General features: G+C 43.3%; 1 protein-coding gene across 5 annotated transcripts; it reads right to left on the bottom strand.

The window, feature by feature from the left end:
• Positions 1-227: 227 nt before the first annotated feature.
• On the bottom strand, positions 228-27,204 carry RBM5 (RNA binding motif protein 5). Of its 5 annotated transcripts, XM_047097188.1 has the most exons (25): positions 27,098-27,201; positions 25,661-25,731; positions 23,850-24,015; positions 22,927-23,082; positions 18,690-18,759; positions 18,128-18,201; positions 15,577-15,660; positions 14,139-14,199; positions 13,437-13,502; positions 13,017-13,177; positions 12,091-12,188; positions 11,400-11,487; positions 11,162-11,239; positions 11,008-11,080; positions 9,117-9,202; positions 8,633-8,717; positions 8,326-8,417; positions 5,544-5,705; positions 4,911-5,060; positions 4,756-4,827; positions 3,952-4,131; positions 3,592-3,666; positions 2,015-2,112; positions 1,807-1,936; positions 228-871 (listed from the first exon to the last, which is right to left on the bottom strand). In XM_047097188.1, the coding sequence occupies exons 2-25, from the start codon at positions 25,675-25,677 to the stop codon at positions 746-748; spliced, it is 2,448 nt and encodes an 815-aa protein (XP_046953144.1). In that variant the 5' UTR covers positions 25,678-25,731; positions 27,098-27,201; the 3' UTR covers positions 228-745. The 5 variants fall into 5 exon arrangements, with proteins under 5 accessions (XP_046953144.1, XP_046953143.1, XP_046953147.1 ...); XM_047097187.1 differs by having other exon boundaries at positions 1,807-2,112; positions 27,098-27,202; XM_047097189.1 differs by lacking the exon at positions 228-871 and adding an exon at positions 907-965 and having other exon boundaries at positions 1,807-2,112; positions 27,098-27,204.
• Between the last annotated feature and the right edge of the window lie 456 nt (positions 27,205-27,660).

The raw sequence follows: 27,660 nt of genomic DNA, 5'->3' as shown, positions 1-27,660 counted from the left end.
CTGCAGTGGAAAAGCTGACTCAGATATGACTGAGTTTCCATGAAGAATTTTAAAGCATGTTAGCAAACTCTTGAACTTAAGAATCTGAGCAAGGTTGGGGAAAGGAAAACAGCATAAAATACTATTTATAAGTAACTTTTAACACACTTACCTCACCAACAGGCTTGACTGGCTTAGACACGCTCTGCACACCTGGTCACCCAAGAATAAAGAGACGCAGACACTCATTTTTCAAGGTATTTCTTTTGTAAAGGAGCCAGATTTGGCAACTAGACTGAAAATCTTCCAAAATTCTGTACAAATGTGTAATATACAAATATACACAAGGCTTTTGCCAAGAAAAGACAGCACAACAAATGACAGAGGCGGCTTTGGTGTCACATACCACCTAGGGCATCTCAACACCCCCTAGCAATGAGAGGGGCTGACGGACCACGACATGGGCTACACATGTAAAACACACTACATTACACTATGTACACTGAAGTATAAAAGACTCACTGTCCCCTTGGCCAGCTCACAAGCCCTCTGGCAGGAAGGAAGGCCATTCACCAGACAGCCCATATAAGGGGAACTCCTTTAAGTGGGAGAACCTTGTAGAATGGAGTGGTTCGCCCTAAAAACTATTAACAGCACAAGGCATGCCCTTAAAGAGACAGGCGCTAAGAGTGAATTCAGGAGATGGACCACTCCTTGTGCTCCGAGGAGCTCATCATCTTTCCTGCCCTCCCTCTCTCTCTGAACCTCACTCCATCTCCGTGAACCGAGCAAACATGGCCTTCCGGACAGCATCTTTGTAGGAATCCGCACCCGACAGTCCGTATGCACTGCCTTTGGCTCCTAGGCCAGCTCCTTTTAGCCGGACTTGAGCCTAGGGGAACAGAATTTCTGTCAGCAGAGGGCAGGTAGGGGTGGACCGCTTCAACCCCTGCTCATCCAGCAGACTCCCAACTGAAAAGGACCACCTACCAGGGGACAGAAGAGAGGAAGTTTTGGAGACCTGGAGTAGGGTTAAGAACTGAAGGAATAAAATGTGCTAAGGAAGACAGGCAGATGGAGACACATCCCCCAACCCTGTCCCCCAGTGCCTGCTCAGCAGGCTTCTGTACCTATTAAGGGCCCCAAAATACTCCACTGAAGCCTAGGAAGGTCTGGTAATCATGGGCAGATTGTAGCAGGACACCCCGATGGCAGAACTGGCTTGCACAAGATAAACATGGCCTGTAGGAGTCTGACCTAAGCTGGGCTGCCAGGTTAGAGAAGGAACAGTCCCTGGTGGCGCTCTTGTCTAGAAGGCCAGTGGGTGGGGGATTCCTGACCCTGAGATTACATCTCAATCTGAGCTTTGAGCAACTAAAAAAATTTATCATGGATAAAAATCCTACTAAATTGTAACTTGTTTTATACATAACCAAGATCACCTACATGGTGATTAAGAAATTAAAACACAGTGTACCTTGAAAAAAACCTAATCTAAGCTATCTGGATGAATTAGTGTTCAGTAAGGGGCTGTTTCTAACAGGACATAGGAATATACAGTTCTCAAGACAGCTTTTACCCAAGAAAACCAAAGACCAGAAAAATCAAGTAGGGTACCACACCCATTCCTCTCAAATGACATCTTAAAAGAAGAGTGACATAAAGGAGGGCGGCCGGGAACCAGACTCCATTGGGCTTGCCAGAGGAGATGGCCCTTTATGGTAAAGGTAAAGCTGGCCCCTGGGTCCCAGGCTGTCTGGGTGCTTTGACCTCATCTCATCACCAAAATAAACCTGCAAACCACAGAAGCCCAATCTCACTGCTTACCTCGATGGGAGCTGTGATGCCTTGACACTTTCTTCCCAAACCTGAACCTTCCCGCCAACCCATGGCTTGCAGCATCTTGTTGCCAATGTTACTGTGGTCAATGCCATCTTTGGTGGGCTGCTCGTAATTCCTGCCAGTGGCAAACACACAGTTACTTAACACAGCCACAGCCCCTGCTAATGAAGTGGAAAAGGTACACAACACATACACAGTGCCAGCATCAAATTGCTTCTTGCGCTTGGGCTCTGGAGGTTCTGGAATGCCGTATTTCTCCCGTCTTTCTGCGGCTCGATCTCGGTATTTCATCTACGTGCGAGAAAAAACGCTGTTAAAGACATTCAGACTTGAAGCTGCAACAACCTAATGCACCTAGACTTTGTGATTACCACCCTCAGACACTTCCTTAGTCTGGAGTTTGGCCTTTTTGAGTGGTCTGAAACACCTAACACCTTTGTTTTTTTCCCCTTACTGCACTCAATACCGAAAATGGTACATTTGGGGACCCCTGGGTGGCTCAGTTGGTTGAGCGTCTGATTCTTCATTTTGGCTCATGTCATGATCTCACGGGTTCATGGGATCAAGCCTGGCGTCGTGCTCTGTGCTGACGGCGTGGAGCCATGGAGACTGCTTGGGATTCTCTCTCTCTCTCTCTCTCTCTCTCTCTCTGCTCGTGTACCCACACCCTCTCTCAAAAAAATGAATAAACTTAAAAAAAAGTATTGAAAAAATGGTCGGTTTGTAGGGATTAACTGTGTGTGGAACCTGGGGCCCACCTACATCTCCAACAAGGAATTTTATTTAATTAGCCGTCACCTGTCAAGCTCTTCAACAGACCTGCTAGGCCGTGGGTACAGCCTCCCAGGGTCCTACAGGAAGAGCAGGGCAAAGATGCCATTCCTCTTACCACTTGGGACAGGCCCATCTCCAGGGACAGATGGCACCACAAACAGTGGAAAATAACAGAAAAGCAAAAGCCCTAATTACAGATAGTCGAACTACAAAATTATCACGTGGTGAAAACTTCAAGTAACTTGCCCACTGGTTGATTTCTAACCAACGGCCCTCAATTTCTTTTTTTTTTTTTTAATTTTTTTTTAAACTATTATTTATTTTTGAGACGGAGAGAGACAGAGCATGAACAGGGGAGGCGCAGAGAGAGAGGGAGACACAGAATCTGAAACAGGCTCCAGGCTCTGAGCTGTCAGCACAGAGCCCGACGCAGGGCTCGAACTCACAGACTGTGAGATCATGACCTGAGCCGAAGTCGGACGCTTAACCGACCAAGCCACCCAGGCGCCCCCCTCAATTTCTTTTTAAAGCCTGGCTGGCCCTCAACTTTCCTCATGAACCATCAAATGCCTGTCCATTATTGGCCTCACCTGCTTTTGCTGCCTTCACCCCAAACCCAGTCCTGCCCACTACTTCCTTCTGTATCACTGCGTCTGTCTTATGCCCTGATATCCTCTGGGCCTAATTTGAAGCCTCCCTCGTTGCAGGCCAGAAGAGATCACCTTCTCTTTACTAAAATCCAGTATACTTCACCAGTAAGTATTTGGCATTCACAAGTTGTGAGCAACCTTGAGGATGTGTTTCTGTCCATCCTCATAAAGAGAGGGTGCAGAGTGCTCACAAAGCACCTATAACCTGACATGAGCCACAATGGCCGGGTGACATGTGGTATGACAAATCCTACCTTGCCCCTGGGACCTGGAATTAAGTGCTACAAATAAATGCTAAAAGCAAATACAAGATACTCCTTCTAGTGGCACAGTGACCCTCAATCACCTCTCTCTCCCTTAGCTCCAAGGCTTCCAGCTCCTGCTCACTCAGTCTGGATCGTCGGTAGATATCCATGTTTTGCTGTACAAGAGATTTGACAGACGTAGTAAGAATTCGGACCATCCTAATTTGAAGTAACATTATCAACACCTATTTAGTCTAAGAGTCAAAGCCCAATCGACACACTACAGCATGAAAACCAGAGTCTGGTGTATATGGAGCTGCCATGCTCTTTGCCACTCTATGATGTAGAACAGACTACCATCAGAACAGTCTTCTGAAAGGCATTCACTCAACATCAGGGCACCCATATTGCCTCATTGCCTCCCCTCCCTGCCTCTTATCAGCTCAGAGAATCATGGCCACCTTGTGAAGGTCTGAGAGCTGCTGGTGCCTGACCAGGGCGTCTCTGTTAGGGAACTGGCGCCGGCAAAGCAGGCAGGCCATCTTCTTCCAGTCGGCCAGCTTTTCTTCCTCACTCTCAAGTCTCTCTACGAGCTCCTCTTCATTGTCACTGTCACCACTGTAGGCAGCAACCAGACCCCTCTGGGGACAAAAGGGTGGGTCATTGGAAATGTACAGCAGGAAGCAGTGATGACTATGTATCTGGATAAAGCAACGTGTAATCCAAGATGTGTGAGAACTCCCAATGCCCCATGCCATACTTCAACAGTGAAATTGCATTTATCCGGCTGTACAGAATAGGCAGGTCCTCAAGTGCTGGCCCTGACAGCCTGCTGGCACCAAACTCCTGGGGCCCAGGAAAAGTTCCTGGATGGTTGTTTTCAAACTACTCATTATAGATGAAAACCCCAAATACGACAGATCAGGGTAATGGCCCACCCAGACCAGTATCTATCAAGTAAAACACTTTTTATTGTCTTAATTTTCTCTTTCCAAACTGTTAAAACCCTCTATTTACAAATGCAATAAAACTCAACTGAGCTTAGGAATTCAAATTCAGGCTTCATTCAATGCTCCATCTCACTGGCTTTCACCCAGAAAATAAAGCCCTAGACATGGATTCTATGTGCAGAAGCTTTTCAATACCCACCAACAGTGACCACATCCAGTTTTAAGTAGGAATCACATTAGCCAAGATGAAGCTGAGAATCACAGGAAGACACAAACCACAAAAATGGCCTTAAAACACCGGTGGTCCTTCCTTACTTTGAGGGGATTCTCCTCGTCTCCATTTCGCACCAATTCTGGAATGAGCTGCTGCCTTTCAGCTAAGGCTCCCTGGGAAACAGAGAAACAAGTCATAAGCCTCAAGTTTTACTTAAGTTCCCATGAAGAAGTATGGTCATTCCTGCTACAGTTACCTTTTTCTCAAAAAGAGCAAAGCCAGCATCTGCTGCAGCAGACTCTCTCCTCTCTTCTTCCCTCAAGGAATTAACAGGTTGAAAACTGTTTTTAAAATTTTCTTTCTGCTTGTTTAAACTCTTAGCCCAGCGTTCCATGTCTTTAGCGATCTAATGACAAATAACCATGAAAAAAACCATTTAGATATGTGAGTTTAGACAACAGTCAGCCCCTGTGCCACAGTAAGAAGCCATTAAGGATCTCACCTCAATCACGTGCTCTGGAACAAAACCCCCTTTGCCCTTACTTCTACCTACAAATATCTTCATGACACACTATTGCATACAATCAAAATCATTAACGAATACTGCTTGAAAGCCTGTGCAGTGTTCCAAAATATACTTCCTTCTAAGTATGTATATGGGCAACTGACAAACAACTAAAAAATTAAAAATGCTTTATGAACTTAATGTAAATTAAACGCGTGGCCCAGCTTTTGAGAATCCAAATAAAGCTGACAGAGAGGCCACAACTCAAAAAAAAAAAAAAAAAAAAAAAAAAAAAAAGAAAAGAAAAGAAAAGAAAAGAAAAAAAAAACTAAGCCCAATACCCCAGAAAGACCTCGAAGTCCCCTGGCTGGGTCATTATTTCACCTGCTGGGCTGTTTTGCTCTTGGGTTTCTCCTTCTTCTCCTTCCCTTCTTTTGCAGGAGGTAGGCCCGTCTGCTGGTGGGAGGTGGACTCCGCAGCTGGCACATACGTCTCTTTCTCTCCATCCCAGTAAAGGTACTGCTGGGTCAAGGAATTGTAGTAGTACTAGAAACAAAGCACAATTAATGCAGACTTTCTGCTTTGTCAAACCATTAAAGGATCATTTTGTCAAAAAGGCACACAAAATTGTTTTGTCAAAAAAAATTCAACATATAAACATAAAACATGTTGCAGAGCAGTAGTATCTCCTGCTCAGAGAGAAGCTGCTGTATGTGTTGGTGTGGTGAGGATGATGAACTGGCCAGTGAAGAGGTACGGAACTTCTTAGACAAAAGTAGAATATGGTTTCTCAACAGTGTAATACCATTAATCTAATCCGTGGGCCTGGAGGGCACCCGAAGAGCAATGTGTCTCACTCCTTTCCATAGACTGTTTATACAAACCAGGAGGCCAGAACAAGTGGTTCAGCAGGAGGTTTTTTTTTTTTTTTCAAGATTTTATTTTTTAAGTAATCTCTATACCCAACGTGAGGCTCAAACTCACAACCCTGAGATCAAGAGTCGCATGCTCTGGGGAATGAGCCAGCCAGACTCCCCTTGTTCAGGAGTTTTTAAATCACACATCCTCTGTGACAACCAGTTAACAGCTCATTACTGGGTCCAACCATCAAAACCCTTTGGAAACCCAGGTAACCAAACACAGGGTTGTAAAAAGCCAGTTAGGGAGCCTGGAAGACCAGATCTGATGTATGTCGGATGAACTGCAATGGGAGATAGGTAGCACCTATCTCTCCACTTCTTTCTTCCTTAGTCATTCGCTCTACTCACTCAGCAGGGACCCAGGAGAGACATCTGTCATGTCTCTTCTAGGGAAGGTGGTATGGGTCAGACGCAGAAGTCACAACAAAAACATGGCCACTAAGAAGAACTGCTTGGATAATGGTCAGACTTCACCTCTTCACCAAGCAAGAGGAGCGGAAGAACCACGCAAGGCTTGGCTTGCTCAGGTGGGTCCCTCATTGCTTCACACCTCCTTCTCAGAAACCACAAGCTCTCAATACCAAGTACCTGTTAAAAGCACTTATTTTCCTATTCTATATATACAGCTCCTGGTCATAAGTAATTGTTTATTTATGGAGTGTTAGTGTTGCCTTCCCTCTTCAAAATAATCTACCACTACTAAAAATAAAACATCACCCCACAGATCTGCTAATTTCTACCCTCAAGAAAACATCAGGATGTTAAGTAAAAGAGGCTGGACACCAAGAGGTCACATGTCATCTGACTTCATTTATATGAAATGCTTGGAAGAGACAAATTTGTAGAGACAGAAAGAAAATAGTGGTCACTGGGGTAAGGAGGGACAAAGGAGTGATTGTTAATGGGTACACAGTTTCTTTTTGGGGCAATGAAAGTATTTTGGATTACCAAAATAAATACACAAACACACAAACAAATAAACTTTAAGGGGTGCCTGGCTCAGTCAGTAGCAGCATGCAACTCTTCATCTCAAGGTCATGAGTTTGAGCCCTATGTTGGGTACAGAGATTACTAAAAATAAATTTAAAAAATGTTTTGGAGTTAGTGGTGATGGTAGCACAACATTGCCAGTATATGCAAATTATACATTCTAAATGGTTAAAATGAGTAAATTTTAAGGGTATTTGGCTAGCTCAGTCAGTAGAGCATGAGACTCTTGATTTCATGGGTTGTGAATTCGAGCCCCACACTGGGTTTATGCAAAAATAAATTTTTCTGAAAAAAATTATTTTTTAATGCTTATTTATTTTTGAGAGACAGAGCACAAACGGGGGAGGGGCAGAGAGGGAGGGAGACACAGAATCCCAAGCAGGCTCCAGGCTCCAAGGTGTCAGCACAGAGCCTTATGTGGGGCTCAAACTCACAAACTGCGAGATCATGACCTGAGCCAAAGTCGGATGCTTACCGACTGAGCTACCCAGGCGCCCCTATGCAAAAATAAAATCTTAAAAAAAAAAAAAGTGAATTTTGTCATGTGAATTTCATCTCAGTTTTAAAAAATACATAGGAAGAGAAACCACAATTTGAAACTTCAATCTAGGTCTTTACATAGGGACTAACAACCACCTATAATAACTTGACAACCTAATCCACGGTAGTACTAGAAGTCTGACTAGTGGTTACTGAAGGGGATGGGTACTGACTGACAAGGGGCATAAGGGAACCTTCAGCATGCCAGGAATGTTTTCTCCTCTCAGTGCTGATATATATGAATGTGTATACATATGAACATTCAAAGAAAAGTATACTTCAGCTCTGTATATTTTTCTTCTATTGTTTGAAGTTTATTTATTTTTGAGAGAGAGGGAGGGAGAGAGAGAGGGACAGAGAGTGAGTGCACATGAATGGGGGAGGGGCAGAGAGAGGGAGAGGATCCCAAGAAGGCTGGGGCTCGAACTCACGAACTGTGAAATCATGAGCTGAAATCAAGAATTGGATGCTTAACTGAGCCACCCAGGCGCCCCTCGTGTATTTTTCTGTATGTACGTTGTACCTGAAAACATCTTTTTTTAACCTTTAAAAATTAAAATCCTAAAATAGAAATTACATCTTGCTGGTTCTGAAGAACTTAAAACTAATCTGGGTCACTTGCTCCTTTGCAGAAGGTATTTCATTTCATGCCTCATAGACAGACTAAGTGAAACAAAGATATTTCTAGTGACGCTGGGGAGGAAAACTGCATTTACCTGCGAGTTGGGGTCATAGTACAGCCCTGTTGTTGGATCATAATAATATCCTGAAGATTCATCATACTGGTAAGTGGATGTGTCAGGCACTGCTGCAAAAACAAAATCCAGCACACGGTCATTCCAGATAAAGAAACTGGCTTTACTTCAAATTCTAAGCCACGGAGATGCAGCAGGCCTTAATGGTCGTCTTCTCTCATATCCCCAAGTGTCCCTCTGACACCCACAAAGGGAGAGGAACTCTTACTAGACACAGACAACAACTAGGACCTTCCAACTGTTAACAGCCCCATGAGGTTTGGCTTACCATATTTGGTACCAGGAACTACACCAGTGGGGGAAGCGGCTGGGGCCTGTGTACTTGTGCTAGTGCTAGGCTGTGCTTCCTCAGTCTGGAAAGAACAGCAGCTTCAATATAATTTCAACTGTAAAGCCTCTTAAGAGAACTAAATCACTGCAATCATCCATCCAGGAGGAAGGGCTCCCCTGACAGACACATTGTAGCAATGATCTAAGGCAATCCTTGAGCAAAACACATGCTGACAACTTTCTTCCTAAAGGTCAAGTCGAAGCATGCAGAATGTATAAATACCCCTTGTTTGGAATCTTATGTTTTAAATACACACTCCAAATTATTTCATTATCTAATACTACCAAACAGAGAGAAGTAAGGTCGGAATGTCTGTGTATTATTCAATCCTGGCTCATACAGCAGGAAAGGATAATACGTGTACAACAAAATAAAGTTTCCCCAACAGTCACCAGTTCTGTATTTAGGATAACAGGATTACCGGAGAGCCAGGCGGATTGGAGGTCTGATTATACAGCTGGGGACTCTGGGACACTACAGCCGCTGAGGTGGTGGTCACTGCTGTGCCTGATGATAAATGATGCATGCAGGGTTAGAAAGGGCCAAGGCAATGAACTCAAAGCCAAATATCTTTATCTGTAATACCCAAACTAGCCTTCTGTCGTGAGGTCAGTTACTTATTTATCATCATTATTATTATATACCTTTTTGGAGAGATAAAGACAGAGAATGAGTGGGGGAGGGGCAAAGAGCGAGGGAGACACAGAATCCAAAGCAGTCTCCTGGCTCTGAGCTGTTAGCACACAGCCCGATGTGGGGCTTGAACCCATGAACCACAAGATTATGCCCTGAGCCAAAGTCGGATGCTTAAGTGACCGAGACACCCAGGTGCCCCTATTTTGTAATTTTTTTTTTTCCAACGTTTTTATTTATTTTTGGGACAGAGAGAGACAGAGCATGAACGGGGGAGGGGCAGAGAGAGAGGGAGACACAGAATCGGAAACAGGCTCCAGGCTCCGAGCCATCAGCCCAGAGCCCGACGCGGGGCTCGAACTCACGGACCGCGAGATCATGACCTGGCTGAAGTCGGACGCTTAACCGACTGCGCCACCCAGGCGCCCCCTATTTTGTAATTTTTAGAGAGAACAAGTGAGAATGTATGTGCACATATGAGCGGGGGTGGGGACAAAGGCAGAAAGAATCTTAAGCAGATTCCACGCTGAGTGCAGAGCCTGATGTAGAGCTTTATCTCATGACTGTGGGATCATGACCTGAACCAAAATGAAGAGTCTGACGGTCAACCAACTGAGCCTCAGGTGCCCTGATGTATCAGTTCTTTTTTTTTTTTTTTTTAAATTTTTTTTTTTTCAACGTTTATTTATTTTTGGGACAGAGAGATACAGAGCATGAACGGGGGAGGGGCAGAGAGAGAGGGAGACACAGCATCGGAAACAGGCTCCAGGCTCTGAGCCATCAGCCCAGAGCCCGACGCGGGGCTCGAACTCACGGACCGTGAGATCGTGACCTGGCTGAAGTCGGACGCTTAACCGACTGCGCCACCCAGGCGCCCCCCTGATGTATCAGTTCTTAATTCCTACTAAGCATCCTGGAACCTATGACATTTTCATTTTTATAATCCTACTAGAATGTCACAAAGTTAAATATTCTGTATGACAACTAAAAAAAAGGAAGAGGAATCCATATCTGGGGTTGAGAAAAGATTTAACCATAAGACTTTTAGAATTCTACAACAAAAAGTAAAGCAAGGCCTTCTTATAATGACACTTGCGATTGATTTCTGGTCACCAGAATCTAGGGCCACACCCTCCCTGCTCATTTGAACCTATGTGGGCACCCATGATTCCAAACAACACAGAGAGGGGAGATACAAAGCTGAATTCCAAGAACGAATACTCATCACAACATGGGTTTCACACTCTCAGCGACTCAAGTACTTCTAATCTTCCCCAGAACCTTACGCACATGGAGACAGCACTGAATGTGCATCCCCCCCCACCCCCACCTTGCAGGGAAATGGACTCCTGGCTTGGGGTCTAGTTAAAACATCTAATTATTATTTTTTTACATTTATTTGTTTTGAGAGAGAGACAGAGAGAGAGAGAGAGAGAGAGGGAGAGGGAGAGCGCGCGCACGCGGGTGAGCAAGTACACACAGGGGAGGGGCAAAGAGAGAGAATCCCAAGTAGGATCTGTGCTAACAGCACAGAGCCCATTGCAAGACTCAATCTAACGACCGGAAAATCAAGAGTCAGACGCTTAAGCAACTGAGCCCTCCAAGCGCCAAGGACATCTAGTTCTATCTCCTCAACCACAGCTACTTAAACAAAAAGTAAAACAGATGAAGTTTACTACCTGATGCAGATGACGCATCAGATTCCAATCCTCCAGTTTGTTGTTGATAAAACTGTTGGTAATCCTGTGAGTACTGAAGAAAAGTGCACTGTTAAAAGCTGCTGTTCTCAGACATGCTCTGGAGAGAAGGTGGATGTTGGTCAAATCTACCTACCTGAGCGTATTGGGCATAGCCATCTTGGCCTGGCTGCAGGTAACTGTAGTCAACACTGCCTCCTTCACCACTCTGAGACTACAGCATGTCAAAAGAAGAGGACACAGAGGTGAGTTCAGTAGACACCAAGGAAAGAAGCCAGGAAGTACTCCCTAAAACTGTCCTTAGAGAGCTTCTAAGACTACTTCTGTGAATTTGGGCACCAACACACTACTTTGACAAAAAATATCTATCTTACCTGGGTGGATGACCACTGAGCTGCAGCAATGGCTGTACTAGCCACAGAGAAGGCGCTGACCCGGTTACCATCTGGGAGGACCAAGTCTCTGAAAACACAAAAATCCAAGCATGTGATTCTATCTCAGTATACTTCCTATCCATGCTCCCATACTGTCAAGGAAACATCAATTCACTCTAGCCTTTGTCGGGAACTCTCAAATGCTAGCAAGGCCTCACTTCAGAGCAGAAAGGGGTCTCCATGGGCCAATTCCTCCGTGGGCAAATGTCTCTGTAGTGTCACCATTTTACTCTGTATCCTGCCATCTAGTAAGGTATCTGCTGGATGAGTAATGACACTTCAAATGGGACATTTATATCTCTAGACTAAAGCTTTCTCTATACGAAGCTTCTGGAATGAAAAGATTATTTCCAGATGGGTTTGCACCACCTTGAAGCTGTTTGCATAGCACATATTCTCAACCCATCTGCCATGTCTGCCTCTGTCCTGCTTTGTAGTTTTCCAGCAACTGGTTCCTCAGGACAGGAAAGAATATGTTTTAAGAAAGACAGCTGACTCCCTCCTGACCTTGGCAACCAGGGAGGATTGTGTCTCAGGGAGGAGAACATGGGCTTAGGGTACAGTCAGCAAAGCATCCCTGGGCAAGTGTGCAAGTACAGCAGTTTGAAATAAGGACAATGAAGTTACTCACTTTCTGGCACTTTTCGCAAAATCAACCCCAATAGTTTTGCCGTCAATTTTCAAAGGAGGATGGAGACTCTGTAATATCTGAAGAAGCTGAGAGGCATCCTGAAGGAGAAGGTCAAGAAAGACCATTTTGTCCTATAATTTAAAATCTCTCCCTACCACCTACCCCATTCAAAGAAATACAGCTTTCTATTAAAAAAGAACAGTAATTCATAATTGTTTGTACACACGAAACCTCAAGGAAAAAATACAGCCCTCTTTCCTCCAGCACATGAAGGCATTCCATATTATTAAAGGAGTAAATGCTAAATCAATCTACAACAAAGCAAGAAGGAAAAATTAAAGTGTGGCTCAAAACTTCAGTTCTGCCAATCATTCACAGGTATACGCATTATTTTTACCACTTATCAAAGTAACTGGTCCTCTAATTTAGCACTACAATAACTATCATTACATAGTCTTGAACTTTGGGTTCCAGGAGCCTTACAGAGAGTACTACTTTTAGATGAACCGCATTTGTCTCTTAAAGCCCAGTTTATTTAATTTTATTCTAGAGAGAACATGAACAGAGGAGAGAGGCAGAGGGAGAGACAATCTTGAGCAGGCTCCATGCTCAGTGTCGGTTGCCTAACTGACTGAGCCACCCAGGTGCTCCAAGCCCAGTTTCTTTTAAAAGAAAAGATTCTGGGGCGCCTGGGTGGCGCAGTCGGTTAAGCGTCCGACTTCAGCCAGGTCACGATCTCGCAGTCCGCGAGTTCGAGCCCCGCGTCAGGCTCTGGGCTGATGGCTCGGAGCCTGGAGCCTGTTTCCGATTCTGTGTCTCCCTCTCTCTCTGCCCCTCCCCCGTTCATGCTCTGTCTCTCTCTGTCCCAAAATAAATTAAAAAAAAACGTTGAAAAAAAATTAAAAGAAAAGATTCAGTGAGCTCACCATTGCAGAGGACAGCTGCACAAATGCGAAGCCTCTGTTCTGCTGGGTCTGTTTATCTTTTATGAGGCGAATGTTATTGACAGCTAAGGATGCATAGGGAGACAGCGCTGTCATGATGGAATCCACCACAGTGTGCGGGGCTATGTTTCGAAGTATGATTGCTGGAGGTGAAAGAGACAAATAACATGTATGTGCATTACCACCACCAATGCTTTTGAAGGCAGGCTCAAGTACAAACACATAAATCCATTTGGGAGGTTCCTAGTATATCTTGCACTTTGACATGGAGAAGATTCTAAAAACCAATCTTTCATGGGATAAACTAAAGCTAATGTTGGTCATTAAAAAAGTGTAAGAGCACAAAAACTCCCAACTGAGGTCAAGTAATACCATAAAGGCCAAGAATATACTGGAACTTACTATCACAGTAGTAATCCACAGACTGAACAGATTCTGTGGTTCCAGGGGGCACTTCCTGTTCAGAGTCTACAAGAAGGGGAGGAGACAGGGGGAGTCAGTTACTGAAGACAAACAAATAATAAACCAGTATTTTTTTTAGTAAAGAAATACATTCAAACCCCGAAGTTTTAATTGTAAGCAAATGTAGTAGCCATTTTTTTCTTTTTAAACCATCTGTGGCTATAATAAAACATCATTAATTTTGACACGATACATGTGGAATGCAGAAACTGGGCCGGAGAGGACTGACATTACCTCGGTACTACAGAAAAACAGATTCAAAATGCAAACCAGGTGAGCAGACTTAATTTTGGAAAATAAAGGAACTCTCTGCACACACAGTCATCAGAAGCATCTCCCTAACACAAGGTAAGCAAGTTTACAGAAGATACATGACTTCCTGAAATGCTTTACAATCCATACCACAGACAACCTAATCAGTCAGGTTTTTGGTTTTTTTTTTAAGTTTATTTTTGAGAAATAGTGTGCATGCAGGGGTGCGCTATCATCATGGAGCCTAACTTGGGGCTCAAACCCATGAACTATGAGATCATGACCTGAGCCCAAACCAAGAGTTGGACACTCAATCAACTAAGCCACCCAGGTGCCCCCTAATTAGTCAGGTTTTCAATGCATATTCCAAATAGCTGAGTTTGGGCTTACCAAACTTGTCCGCTCCACACCGGAAGCATTTTAGTCTTTTCCTGAAATTGTTAAGGCAGCACTGGAAGAAAAAAATTTTTCTCTGTAATTATTTCTCACAGTAGGCCAGGCTTACTAGTGATGAGGTGGGTTAGGGGCTACAGGGCCATGGACAAGTCCCAGTAAGCAAATAAAAAAGCAGAGAGTGATAACATGTAACCAAGACAAAAGGGCATTCACCTAAAAATTTTAAATGTAAAATGTTTCAGTATGTGAATTCTAACAGGAAAAACAAATCTTGACATAGTTTGAAGTAGAATTCCCTTTTTATCAAGTTGAGGGAAAGTTTAAGTTCACCCAAAACCCTATAGCAAACAGTGGCAAAGTTTGTTCTTCAATCAGAAGAGCACTCACTATATGGACCACTCTATACACACAAGCAAGATGTGAATGGAATACTGTCAAGCCCCCTTCTGGAAACAGTAGACGTGAAGAACAATGAATCGGAATACTCTCAGAATGGCAAGCTCAAATGGTGCAATGCTGACAGGACTACAATATTTTTGCTTTTAAATTTCTTTTTAGTATTATTATTTTTTCTTTAAGTAAGCTGTATGCCCAATGTGGGGCTTGAACTTACGACTCTGAGATCAGGAGGTGCATGCTCTATCGAATGAGCCAGCCAGGTGCCCTGACAGAACCATAACGGATCTTACATAACTTGAGCAGAGTCAGAAGGATTTTGTTAATGTAATTAAGGACTATGCCACAAGTTGAGAGCTCTAGAAATCAAGAAACAGTAAAGTGGAACAAACCTAAAATCCTAATTGAAACACTGAGCTTAGAACCTGGATTTCCCCCCAACCCCCCAAATATTTATTTACTTATTTTGAAGTCAGAGCAAGCGAGCATGAGTGAAGGAGAGGCAGAGAGAGAATCCCAACCAGGCTCCACGCTGTCAGCACAGAGGCTGATGCAGGGCTCGAACCCATGAACTGTGAGATCATGACCTGGGCTGAAATCAAGAGTCAGACGCTCAACCAACTGAGCCACCCAGGCAACCCCAAACCTGGATCTTTTTTTTTTTCAACGTTTATTTTTGAAAGAGACAGTGTGAGCAGGGGAGGGGAAGAGAGAGAGAAGACACAGAATCTGAGCTGTCAGTACGAGCCCAATTGGGGCTCAAACTTGTGAACCTTGAGATTATGATCTGAGCTGAAGCCAGAGGCTTAACCGACGGACCCACCCAGGTGTCCAAGAACCTGGATCTTAAAAAAATCTCTAATGTTCTAGGGATTCTAGTACCTGCACAGGAGGATGAAAAGAAAGTCATGAACCAGGAAAATCACCCTATGATAAAAGCTGGTGATTGTATACTTTCTAGCTTCCTTGTTCAGACAGACAAAGAGAAAACAAAACTTGAAGGAGTTTGGTCTATCTGGGAAGAACACATGCTTACCTTGTTACAAAGCCAATCTTCAAACTTAGGTCTGGGATTGCTATAATGCATCGCAATGTGCTTTCCTTGAATCACTAGCTTTTTCTGTAAAAAAAGAAGTAACTAGTTATTCCCATTGTGAGGAACATGTGTCCATTTTCCCAGGGCAGAGCACACTTCGGAAAAATCAGTGCTCTGGAATTAAATGGACAACATACGGGGAGGACCAACCACCGCCACCTATACTCTGCCCATCCAATCCTTCAGATAGGCAGTAAGAGAATGGGATGCGGAGTAAAGGTAAACGGAGTCAGGGAGTGCTGAGAAAGCTGCCAAACTCTAACCGCTGACATGCACCAGGCCGTGTCTCCAGCAGAGACAGAAGTCCTAACATTCAGCATTGCCAGGCTGCCCGAGAGTGACAGTCTATTTCAAAAAGCAGAAGACACAACTCTCCCAGTTCTGAGATTGCCTACTTTAGCCTCAGCATGGTGTCCTTGGGCTTCGCTTCACTTTTCCCCCAGTCCCCCGTCCTTATGTAAAGTAAAAGCCTTTCTATTTTCCCTTTCCCCAAACTCCTGCTTCAGCATGTGTCTGTCCTCTGGGGGACGAGGGGAGGGGAGCTCATTTTTAAAGGGAATCTGGTTACAACTTTTTCTTAGGAGGGCCTATTCTGAATGCCATCCACTCTAAAGCAGCTAAATGAGATTTCTTCCTGCCAACTGAAACCATGTCACGTCCTAAGTGATGGATGTGTTTTTCACTGAAATACATGGTACTCTCTTCAGGATGAGTAACCAGGAGGCCAATGAAGTTTCTTCAGGGGGGTCGGAAGAGTTTATAAATGCATACACCACCTTACCCTTCAGGTCAACCTTGTGACTAAAAGGGAATCAACTTTGAAGGTCAAAACTCCAAGCTCAATCAGTCTAGCCAAGAGTATGTATATCCAGCACCTGCCCCCAAAGAGCCTTCATTTAACAGGAGCATCTTTTCTTCTTCTTCTTCTTCTTTTTTTTATTGGGGGGGGCAGGAGGGGGGAGGGAATGGGATGTTCTGACAATATCAGAACAGAATTAGTAGGAGGTTAGATATCCAAATTTTTAAAAGGAGTCTAACCCCTCTAAATATACATACTGTTGAGCAATTTGGTTCTTGCAAATCCTGGAAGAGTTAAGACATGCTGTGAATGTTGTCTCTGCATTATCTACAGGCAAGACTGCATGTCTGGCCAAGAAGGAAAAAGCTGAAGGGCCATCCACTCACTGTGTTGTACAGAAACAAAAATGAAGCTGGGAGATATGTCAACAGATCATCCCAGTAGGAGGGGTGTGTGCTGGGGGAGACTCCAAACTATCACTGAGTCCCTAATCCTATTAGCCTTTTATTTCTGGAGTGAATTTGAACTGTAATGAAATATTACACAGTAACTTAGCTTTGTATACATTAAAATTGTGGAGATCTTTTTAAATGTCTTGTGGGTTTTAATTTCTTTGGAGTTTTAAACTCCCAGGCAAGTCATTCTGATACCTCCACTGCATCAAAAGATGCTGTCACATCAAGAAAGCAGACTCACATGAAGCTTGTGTTTATATTCTATATTTACTAGTATGATGTCCATGGTATGAAATGAATGAAGCTTCACTTTTAAGATCAGGCTGTCACCTCTGGGTTAAGAAAATGAGAGGCTTAAAAATCTAACAAATCAATCAAAATGATACCCTGATTAGTGAGTCTTGTTATATTACTAAAGACTGTAACTCTTATTTATGGGTGACAAAATGCTGCAGAAAAGCAACATAATGAGTTAAGCAAACTTCTCAGAACCCATTTGGTTAAGGCATTCAACACTGTGCTATGGAGTTCTGGCAAAAAATGTTACTGAAGTGCCAAGTACTGAACGTTTTCTTGACAAACTGTAGAACACTTCAGTTAATGCTACATCAAAGAACCATCAATGATTTGCTTTCAACGGACTTTAAAAGGCATTCTCAGGGAGATTAGAACGTTAATGCCAGTTTAACTAGATTAGACAGCAGCAGGACACTAGCTCCCAGGCTAATCTCATCAGACTTATTGTTCATAAATTCCACGGAGGTCCTTAAATAGTCCTGAAGACCCATACGAACAGTTATGCCTCCAGGAGGCTTATGGTCTCCAAGTAGAAATAAGGAATCACTTACAAAATGCCAGTAGCAGACTTCTACTATATTCTCTTTACTGTCGAATCGAGAGTTGGGTATTTTAAGATTGCTCTCAATGGACATAATGAATAGGAACATAATCAGTAGGGGAAAAGGGAACATTAAGATGTTTTGGTAATCACCAGACAGGTATTCAGTGATTAACAAAGTCCTGCCAGGCAGCCATGTTTAAACGCAGAGCACATTCTGCAATGCAGTCCTTGCTGCTGTTATTTATTCTAATAATATCAATTTTAATATATACAAAGCTTTTCTTTAAAAAAAAAATCACTCCTTTGGAACAAACCACTCCTTCAACCTTTTTTTTTTTTAAATTGTACAGACTTGTTCCATTTTCATGAATATCTAGACTTGGTGAGTGAAGCAACCTGATTGGCTTCCATCCAGCTGGTAGCATCTTGCAAGTGATAAAACTCCACGAAGGCGAAACCACGGCTTACACCTAGAGACAGCATTCAGATATAGACGGGATACTCGTGTTAGTCAGTTCCTTTATAACAGGTGAATCTCTCTCCCACTGCTTCAACACTGCGTGACAAAGCCAATTGGGAAGCAGCTTTACAAATGTGACTTGACTTGGGGATCTTCTTGATACTTTGCCATGGCAAGGAACCAAGCCGCCTGAACTAAGTGCCACTCGATTTGATTCCACGCTTAAAAAGTAACCATGCAACCGACTACAAACAGTCAAACAAGGAGTTTATAAATCACTACTTACCGAAGGAAAAAAAAAGCCCCTAAAAACAAAGTTTTTAAAAAGGTCCTCAGGTGCTCTCTAATATCGTTTTCAAAGAGTCACATTCCTTAGCCATGGCAAACCTTTCATTCTGAATTCATGTGCTTGAAGACTGGGGGAATCAGGATGGTCTTTAGGGGCTGAGGTGGGAATGGGGAAGAGAGCCAGAACCGCCGAACTAAGCAAGCTCTCACCTGTTTTCCTCTTCATCAGCCTCACATCCGCAGGCTGAGGGCCTTCAAAAGACTCCATCATTTCCCGAATCTGCAGAGTTTTACACGTTTATAGTTAAAGCTTCAGCCATAAACTATTCCACATCAAAGAAAATTCAAGGACCAAGAACTGCATGAACTGCTTTAATCAACCAAGTTTTTAACTTCTATCACCAAAATGCAATTATTCTAAACATGGAAAAAAGGGAACACTTCTCACAGAAATGAAATGCATTAGAACAGCCTCAAACGCACTTTTTTTTTTTTTTTTTTCCCTCAAACGCATTCTTTATATGCTGCCTGGGGATTTCCCTGAGGTACAAGTATTTATGTTATAAACAGTCTTGCCCACGGCATGCTGTCCTGCAAGCTTCTCTCCTCTAGTCTCACTTTGCTGTCCTTTGTTTAAAGGACCAGAAAGAAAATGAAATTTAGAAGAGGCAAAGAATGTGCTATTGTCCTCTGAAGTATATGATCAAGAATCAATAGCCAAAAACACAAGGAACTCTCTCAAACATTTTTTGCACAATACGAAAGAAATAATTTTCTTATATTTACATTAGTGGTGAAAACTAACAAAGCTCATAACATTCCTAGGCTCCTAATAGGTCAAGCAATAACTGGGCCTAGAAAAATGAATTTGGGCTAGAAGGTTTGTTACTGATGTCAGACCAAGCCCTTACTACAAAAGGCAATGAAATACCCTAATCTCTTTATCAATCATGCCAGGTAGCAATACTCCTAGGAAAAAAAAACCAGGGCCAAATTTGTGAGACGAAGTCTCCAACTTTCCATAATTACGTGCAAAGGCTATGGGATTATACACTATCGATCCTCATTATTTGTGCATTCTGTGTTTGCAAATTTGCCCATTCACTGAAATTTGTAACTCCAAATCAATACTTTTGGCACTTCCAAGTCATCTGTGGACATATGCAGGAGAAGGAAAGGTTTGAGTCACTTGATGCACCTGTCCCAGGCCGGGGTGATGTTTTGCCTGGTTTCAGCTTTCATAATGTAAGCAAGTATCTTTTTCACTATCTATTTAGTGCCAAGTGTATCACATTTTTGTACCTTTGGTTGATTTCACTATCCATATATCTACCTAGTTGTTTTGTTTTGAAGTAATTTCTGTACCCAACATGAGGCTTGAACTCACAACCCCTGATATTAAGAGTCACATGTTCTACCAACTGAGCCAGCCAGGCGCCCTGGTGATTTCACTATCTAAAATGGCCCTCCAGGGGCACCTGGGTGACTCAGTCAGTTGAGCATCAACCCTTAATTTTGGGTCAGGTCATGATCTTAGGGTCATGGGACCAAGCGCTGTGTTGGGCTCTGAGCTGAGAGTGAAGCCTGCTTAAAATTCTCCCTCTCTCTCTCTGCCATCCCCCCACTTGTGCTTTAAAATAAAACAATAAAAAAATTTAAAATAAAGAATAAAATGGCTCTCCAAATGTAGTGCTGGAGTTTCTGTCTAGTGTTCCTGAATGCAAGAAGGCTATGATGTCCCTTACAGAAAAGATATGTATGTAAGACAAACTTCATTCAGGCACAAGTTATAGTGTGGCTAGATGTGAGTTCAAGGTTTATGAATCAACAATATATATTAAATAAGGTATCTCTAAACCAAAATGCACCTAAAACAAGGTTATGTATTGATCTGTTGATGAAAATGTTGTGACCAGAGGCTCACAGGAACCTAACTTTGTATCTTCTCTAGGAGTGATAGTTCTATTTGCAATGACTTTATAAACCAACCATAACCACCCCAAAGAAAGAGAATCGACTATGTCTATTTTTTCCACAGAGTAGAAGTTCTACACAGAACCAGACCCCACCATGTGACTCAGGTCCATGCTTAGTAATAACTAACTGGTCATCAGAATAACTAAAGATAGTTACTACAAAAGCAGTGGTAACAGTAACATATAGTAACACAGTAACTAAAGATAGTTATTGTAAGAGTTCATGTCAGTCAGGGGGAGGGAGGGCTAAACAAAAAAAGATAAACAATAATGAAAATGATAAACTGAAGTCCAGGGGATTAAATACTATAATTTTAAAATGTTTTAAAATCTCAACAAATGAATCTGCTAAGAATACTACATAATTTGGGGGCCTGAGAAATTCTACTTTGAAAACCAGCCTTCTTATGGTAGGCGATTCTATTTCCCTGAAGAAGCCTGAAATACAAAAGCATTACAATCTTGTTTCACTGCCAGCAGGGAGGTTCCCCAAGTCAGCTAGAGCACTGCTTCTCCATGCTACTCACTTCCTCTGCAGACTCCCAGGATCACAGGTCAGCAGACTACTCAAGGGAACAACCTGCTTAACAAGCAAACTTTCCTAAATGGACTCCTCCTGCATTTCCTGCATCTTATTCTACATGCCCACCGTTGCCCCTACCTGTGCTCATCTCTGCCTTCCCTGTCTACCCACTACCATTCTTTCCTCCAACATTCTAACTTGCATAGCTTTTGCTACTAGGAAAAGCCCTTAGTACCTTTTTTTTTTTTTTTTTTTAATTTTATGAGAGAGAGAGAGAGACTGTGCGTGCACAAGCGGGCAAGAGGAACAGAGGAAGAAAGAATCTCAAGCAGGCCCCATGCTGAGCATGAAATCATGACCTGAGCTGAAATCAAGAGTCAGAAGCTCTAGTGTTTACACCAACTGAGCTACCCAGGTGCCCTAGTAGCTTTATACTTAGCTGGGCTTTTAAAGATTCCAGAGCCTGGCCTCAACAGCACCTTCCCACATCCCTCACCCCTGCCAAAAGCCTTTAATATCAGCCAAATCAACCTGGTTCAATGCCTTGACTAAATTCAGAATCTATTTCCAGGTGTGCTTATGCTACCCTACTGCCTAGAAGTGCAGTCTACACCTTTCTCCCAGTTCTCCACCAAACCCAAACATTTCTTTCTATCCTTCAAGAATCAGTTCAACTAAGATCTCCCTGGAACCCTTCTTTACCCTCCACTAATAAAACCTCCCTTAAACCTCCAGAGACATTAAGAAAAGGGGGGGGGACACCTGGGTGGCTCAGATCTGTCCGACTTCAGATCAGGTCATGATCTCACGGTTCATGGGTTCGAGCCCCACCTTGGGCTCAGTGCTGACAGACTGGAGCCTGGAGCCTGCTTCGGATTCTGTCTCCCTCTCTGTCCCTCCCTGGCTCGCACTCTGTCTCTCTTTGTCTCTTTCTCAAAAATTAACAAACATTAAAAAAAAAAAATTTCTACTCCAGGGACACGTGGGTGTCTCAGTTGGTTAAGAGTCTGACTCTTGGTTTCAGCTCATGTCATGATCTCAGGGTCAGGAGTTCCAGCCCCGAGTCAGGCTCCAAGCTGACAGTACAGAGTCTGCTTGGGATTCTCTCTCTCCTCTCTTTGCCCCTCCTCTGCTTATGCCTGCTCTCGCTCTCAAAATAAGTAAGTAAACTTTAAGTAATAATAACCTCTATTCCCAACATGGGGCTTGAACTCACAACCCCAAGTTCAGTAGTAGCATGCTCTACCAACTGAGCCAGCCAGGCAGCCCTTTTTCTTTCTTTCTTTTTCCCCCCACCAGGACATTCTGCAGAACCTCTTTCAACAGGACCTCTTCTAACACCAGTCTGCCTAGTAGATCAGGGAAGGCTTCACATAATGGAGACTTCAAGCAGAAAAAGGCACACTGGTAGAACAATGAACATATTTGAAGTGGCCTGCAGGGGAGGCAGGTGGTGGATGTGGCTAGAAGGAATGGGTGAGAGCCAGAGATGCCAGTGAAAATCAGATAGCGCCTAGTATACCAAGGCCCTTGTTGGCCAGTTCTAGGAGTGGGGAGCCAAGTAATGGCCTTCCTTTTCAACAGGGTTCTTAGGTCTCAAATGGATAGTGTAATTTTCATCAAATCAAAGGTGGCCAGATCATGAAGAAAATGTTTTTGCTGATACATCCTCACTGAGTAAGTAACCAATTCAATAAAAATAAAAATAAAAAACTACCTTCTAAGGGCTATTGAAGGAATAAGACCTCCTCTACGTTGAGCTTCAAAGTCTAAATATAAATGGTAATTAACTTCTGAACCAAGTTGAAAGAACTCCATCCTAAAGACAGAAATATACTTCACTAGCTGAGATGTTAGCTTGAGATAAAACAATAGCACAAAAAATGGCAGAAGTTCCAAATCGGTTGTGCCTACTGGACTGCTCATTATAACTGCTGTCTCCCCTTACATCGCTCTCTGTGATGGTGATGGGAAGCCCGCGCAGCATGATGGTCTTGCTCTCCCTCTCATCACTGATGTCATGCCTGTAGTCATGCTCGCCATAGTCACCATCTGAATGGTAGCCATCTTCGGATCGGTCACTGTTCCTTCTTTCGCGTTCTCTCTGATTTATAATAAATAAAATTACAATTAAAATCACACTGGGTTTATATTCTTTGATCCAGGCCCTAGGAATTTATCTTTAGGAACAACAGAGAGGATACTGGAACTCTATGATGATGTTCACTGTAGTGTTTCTAAAACAAACACAAAAAAACAAACAAAACAACAAAAAAAGAAGGGCCATAACCATTAGTTCAGGAAGAACGGTTTAACAACTCACTGTACAGTACACTAACACACAGTGAAATACTACATGACCTGTCACAATATGAAGATTGTATGCATGAAAAAAAAAAAGCCCTGCATAATTATATGGGCAACACAATTACTTCTAAACAAAGCTCTATTTACATATAGAAGAGAAATGAGAAAAAAACTATGGTGACTGAAACTACAACTTTCAGAAGTAGCATCTGAGGCACAGTGTTGGTATATTATTACGCTCCAATTGCCTCATCTTTAAAATGGGAAGACATGTACCGTAAGTTGTAATGAGACCTACACGAGTTCATGTAAGTCAAGTGCTCAAAAGAGTGCCTGGTGCACGGTGAGCCCCATGTAAATCCTGGCCAGTAATTTCTATTACCAGAGGCTCAGCTGTCTTTGAGGGTTAGAGTTATCTCAACAGATTTCAGAATAATAGAATTTGAATATAATACTCAACAGAGAGTTCTACAATTGGTATACTTATTTCATTTCCAGAATCTTAAAGGCTTTGTGCATACAATTCATAATCTAACTATTTCACACCAATTGCTGACCACTCACCTCTGGGCTATCATAGTCTCGGTAGTCGTCGTATCTGTCGCCCCTCCGATCATCACTAGATCTTTTGTAATCTGAGTCCCTCCGCCTGCTTCTGGATTCACGCTCATCCCGGTCATCCCTGTCTATGATGGAACCGTACCTTCCACTACGCTCTGTTCTACTCACTCTGCCAGGGAAAATAATTTTCATTTACTCTAAAGTAAATCACATTTTATATCTTTAGAAAACATGGTAGAAAACACATACCCCTACAGCTCAGTTTATAAGATACCAAAATAGTTTAAAGTATCCCTCAAAATGTGATCACCAAATTCTAGTTTATAAAGACAACTACTAGGAAAAACATCTAAATTCCTTAAGGAAAAAATAACTTTCAGGAGATAATGCTAAATCTGAAAATATGGGTATCAAATGTCTGGGTTTAATATTTTTTTTACAAAGGTCAGGTTGTCCAAGTTTATCCTGCGTATTCCCAAGCCTGTAGTCTACACACGTATCACCTTCCATCCCTGATTCAGATCTTAGTGATCAAAAATAGGAAGAAAGCAATTTTTAGCATTTCACCCAATTTCAAAGGAGAGAGTGTTCTGACTCATCCACTCTCCAGGGTATCACACTACTGGGAAATGGACCAACAACCTGGATGAATTAAATTAGTTTTTGTTTTTTGTTTTTTTTTTCCTTATCAGGCAGTTAACCAAGTTCATTTGTTACTAACTAGCACCAGCAGAGAACATCATTTCCTAGAACATCTGGTTTATTTTTGGTTACTCAGCAGCGTTAGGTCTCACAGGAAAATCTAATAACAAGAGGCTTAATCCCATTTGACCAAAGATCTAGTTTTTTCATAAACTGTTTATCAGGTTCATAAAACCGTGTAAGGATAAGACAAAGGAAAGGCTTAGAAGTGCCTCATTTAGAGAATACAAATTTACTAAAAAGAAACCAACAGAACAAGTAATCTAGGACTACTTCATGATGTGAACTATAGGGACTGGAAACCCTAAAAGGGTAAATGTTAGTTTAGTAAGTTATTTGGAATCACAGACTGCTAACACAGCATTAGAACAATGACATCACGTGACAAGAACTTTTCCTGAGTCTCTTTGGGCTGTTAATTTGATTTGATCTACCACTGGGACCAGCCTGAATACTGAGGAGGAATGAATAAGTAAAAGTCGAGTATTCAAATCAAATGGTCTGGGTGGGAGAATCCCCAGATGACAGAGCAGCCAAATGCTGTCATCTTAATTTTCTACTAATTCTTTAGCAATTTTTCAATTCATTTATTTTTCATGTAATCCATAGTCCAGAGCTTCTATAAATCTGGATCATCTTGCTATGGAGTGGACAGTAACAAGAACTGGCATTCACTGATTGCTTGCTACAGCCGGGTACTATGTAAAGTGGCAGACTGTATGATCTCTCCTGGCTTTTGCACAGGCTGTTTTCCACACTGGGAACTCTCAGTGAACCACTCCACCCTGCCCTCCTTTATTCTTACTTATCCTCAGGCTTCACCTTAAAGATTACTTTCTCCAGGAAGCTTTCCTAGATGTCTCCAGGAAAACACATGCTTCCTATGTGTTCTAGCAGCACCCTCGACTTCTTTTATATAGCAGAGTTCACACAGTACTTCAATTCTCTCACTAAGCCACCTGCTTGTGAGAGCAAGGCTCATGAAGGGGCTAACAGCAATGCCTGGCACAAAATAGTCCCTTACATTTGTTTGATAAACAATCAATTTTTAACAAGTAGTTCGGTTTCCCAATGAAATGTTGTGAACAAAGACAGGTACGCTAGTAACTTACCGTTTGTCTGAACCCATTGTCCTACTGAAGATGTAGCACTCTGCTCCAAAAGGTTCAAATTTTGTTTTTTTCTAGGAAATAAGAGAGACTGATCACTGAAAATTTGAGAGATCACTTAAGGCCATCATTCCATAAGCCAGGACACTGCTGAGGTTGGAATTTCATCAAATTATTAACAGTGATTATACAAGGTGGCGGCGGGGAGGTAGGAGAGGAGGGAGGTGGGAATCAACTGTCAATATTAAAATCACACTAAGGTTTTCCTGAAATGAGCACAGCAGGAAGATAAGGCATACTTTAAAATATTAGATTTTCTATTTGATAACAAAGTCATAAAAGAATACAGGAAAAAAACTCCTTCCCTTCCCCTACTTTAGGATTACAAAGCAAAAAAGGCAGAGATGCAATCAGCTCCCTGTGTTCTAATCAAAGCAACTCTAACGGGGTAGTTGACCTTTTCAAAACATTAATCAAAGTGTCTTTATTAATACAAGCAGCAACATGAAATTCAGTATTTTCTGATGAAAAGTTGAAACATTTTAGAAGCCAGAATGCCGTGCTGATTGAAATCTACTCCATTTATAACGTAACGGCTGATCCAAAGCTATTTCATATTTCAGTAAGACAAGAGCAAACCTCGACACGACTTAATTCCTCAGCAACAATAACCACCACAAGCCCTTGAGGCGACCAACTAGGCCCCGCAGCGCCCTGGTGGTAATAAAACATCACACAGCTAGACCGCGTTCGATGCGTGCGAGGTCTGAGAAACTAGTTACAGCCGTCCCTGGCGCCTGTTCCGGACCAGGCGCTCAACGAACATTTGCTGAATTAATAAATGGAAGAGAACCACCTGGGAGAAATAAGGTCCTGAGCAGAATCTCAGATGCCGCCCCTTGTGTCTCGGGCAGCGCCTGGACCCACCTCCGTGGGGTGTTGCAGCCGAGATGGCGGCGCCACTGCCTGCGCGACCCACTCCGGCGTCCGGCTTTCCCTTTCTGCCTGCACATGCCCCTCCCGAACCCCAAGAGGCTCCCAGCCCGCAGATCAGGCTTCACCGAACCTCCTCCTGGATAGGCGGATTCAACTGCAGCTGCGGGGCGATGGCGGCTAAAAACTGCCGGACACCCCCAAGAAGTACCCGAAGGACAGGCGATGGCTCCACATTCAGCTGGGTTGGGGAGTTGGAAATGCGTCCCGGCAGGGGTACAGTCAAGCGCCCGAAAAAAAGTGGGCCTCAGGTTGGGCGGGAGGACGCCCTCCGAGAGCTGACAGCGCAGGCGGCGAGCAGGGGCGCGGCCCTCCAATGCTTCGGGTAGCTACTCTAGAGATGCGGCTGGGACTGATCGGCCGCCGCCCGCGGCTGTCAGGGAAGCTGCACGAGGCTTGCCTCAAAAGCATGAACTGCCGGTCTTTACGGGTGGCTGCCGCACTTACCCCCAGGAGAGACCGAAGTGGCAGAAGTAGCGGTTTTGTGCCCCAGAATCTCCAACAGGGTACGGCTGCCTCACAAAATGGCGCCTCGGCCGACGGCCGTCTCCTACCCACAGTACCTCGCGCCTGTCCCCTCCCCCGCACCACCAGCCTCTTGAGGTGGCGTCCAATCCGCGACGGTGTCTGACTGCGCGTAGACTGCTGGGAAGTGTGGTCGCTAAGGCATCCTGTCACTCACGCCCTGTGTTAATTTCCTGCGCATTTCGTTGTTGTTGTTGTTTTTCAAAACCAAGGGCGGAGTTGCCAATCTGCCATTTGCAGACCCAGATGAGAACTCTTACCTTTATTGGTAATTCTTTGCCTTTGTTACAAAGGCCTTAAAAGAGTACAGTTTGTGTTCACTGACATGATGTAAAACGTCACGTGTAACCCAGTTTTAAGAGAACTAAGGTAGTTGACCGACTATTGCATTATTGGACTCTAGATTGTTTGGGCTAAGTGCTTTAGAAATACCTATTTTCATTTTTATAATCTATGAGATGGTTATTAAACCCAGTTTGCAGGTG

This window comes from Lynx rufus, unplaced genomic scaffold (genome assembly GCF_022079265.1).
Source record: "Lynx rufus isolate CCGP_SWC_20201006 ecotype Redwood Valley unplaced genomic scaffold, mLynRuf1.p SCAF_4, whole genome shotgun sequence".
Classification (NCBI taxonomy): domain Eukaryota; kingdom Metazoa; phylum Chordata; class Mammalia; order Carnivora; family Felidae; genus Lynx; species Lynx rufus.
The sequence above is the reverse complement of the archived record's forward strand: the minus strand, read 5'-3'. Positions and strand labels throughout refer to the sequence as shown.

Bases quoted from the DNA above. Each gene is read 5' to 3' on its own strand.
- RBM5 (XM_047097187.1), bottom strand. The intron at 11,240-11,399 runs GTAAGATAGATA...GACATGCTGTAG, and splicing joins CTCAGTGGTCATCCACCCAG to TCTCAGAGTGGTGAAGGAGG. The intron at 5,061-5,543 runs GTGAAATAATGA...ATTTGTCATTAG, and splicing joins AGAGCAAAACAGCCCAGCAG to ATCGCTAAAGACATGGAACG.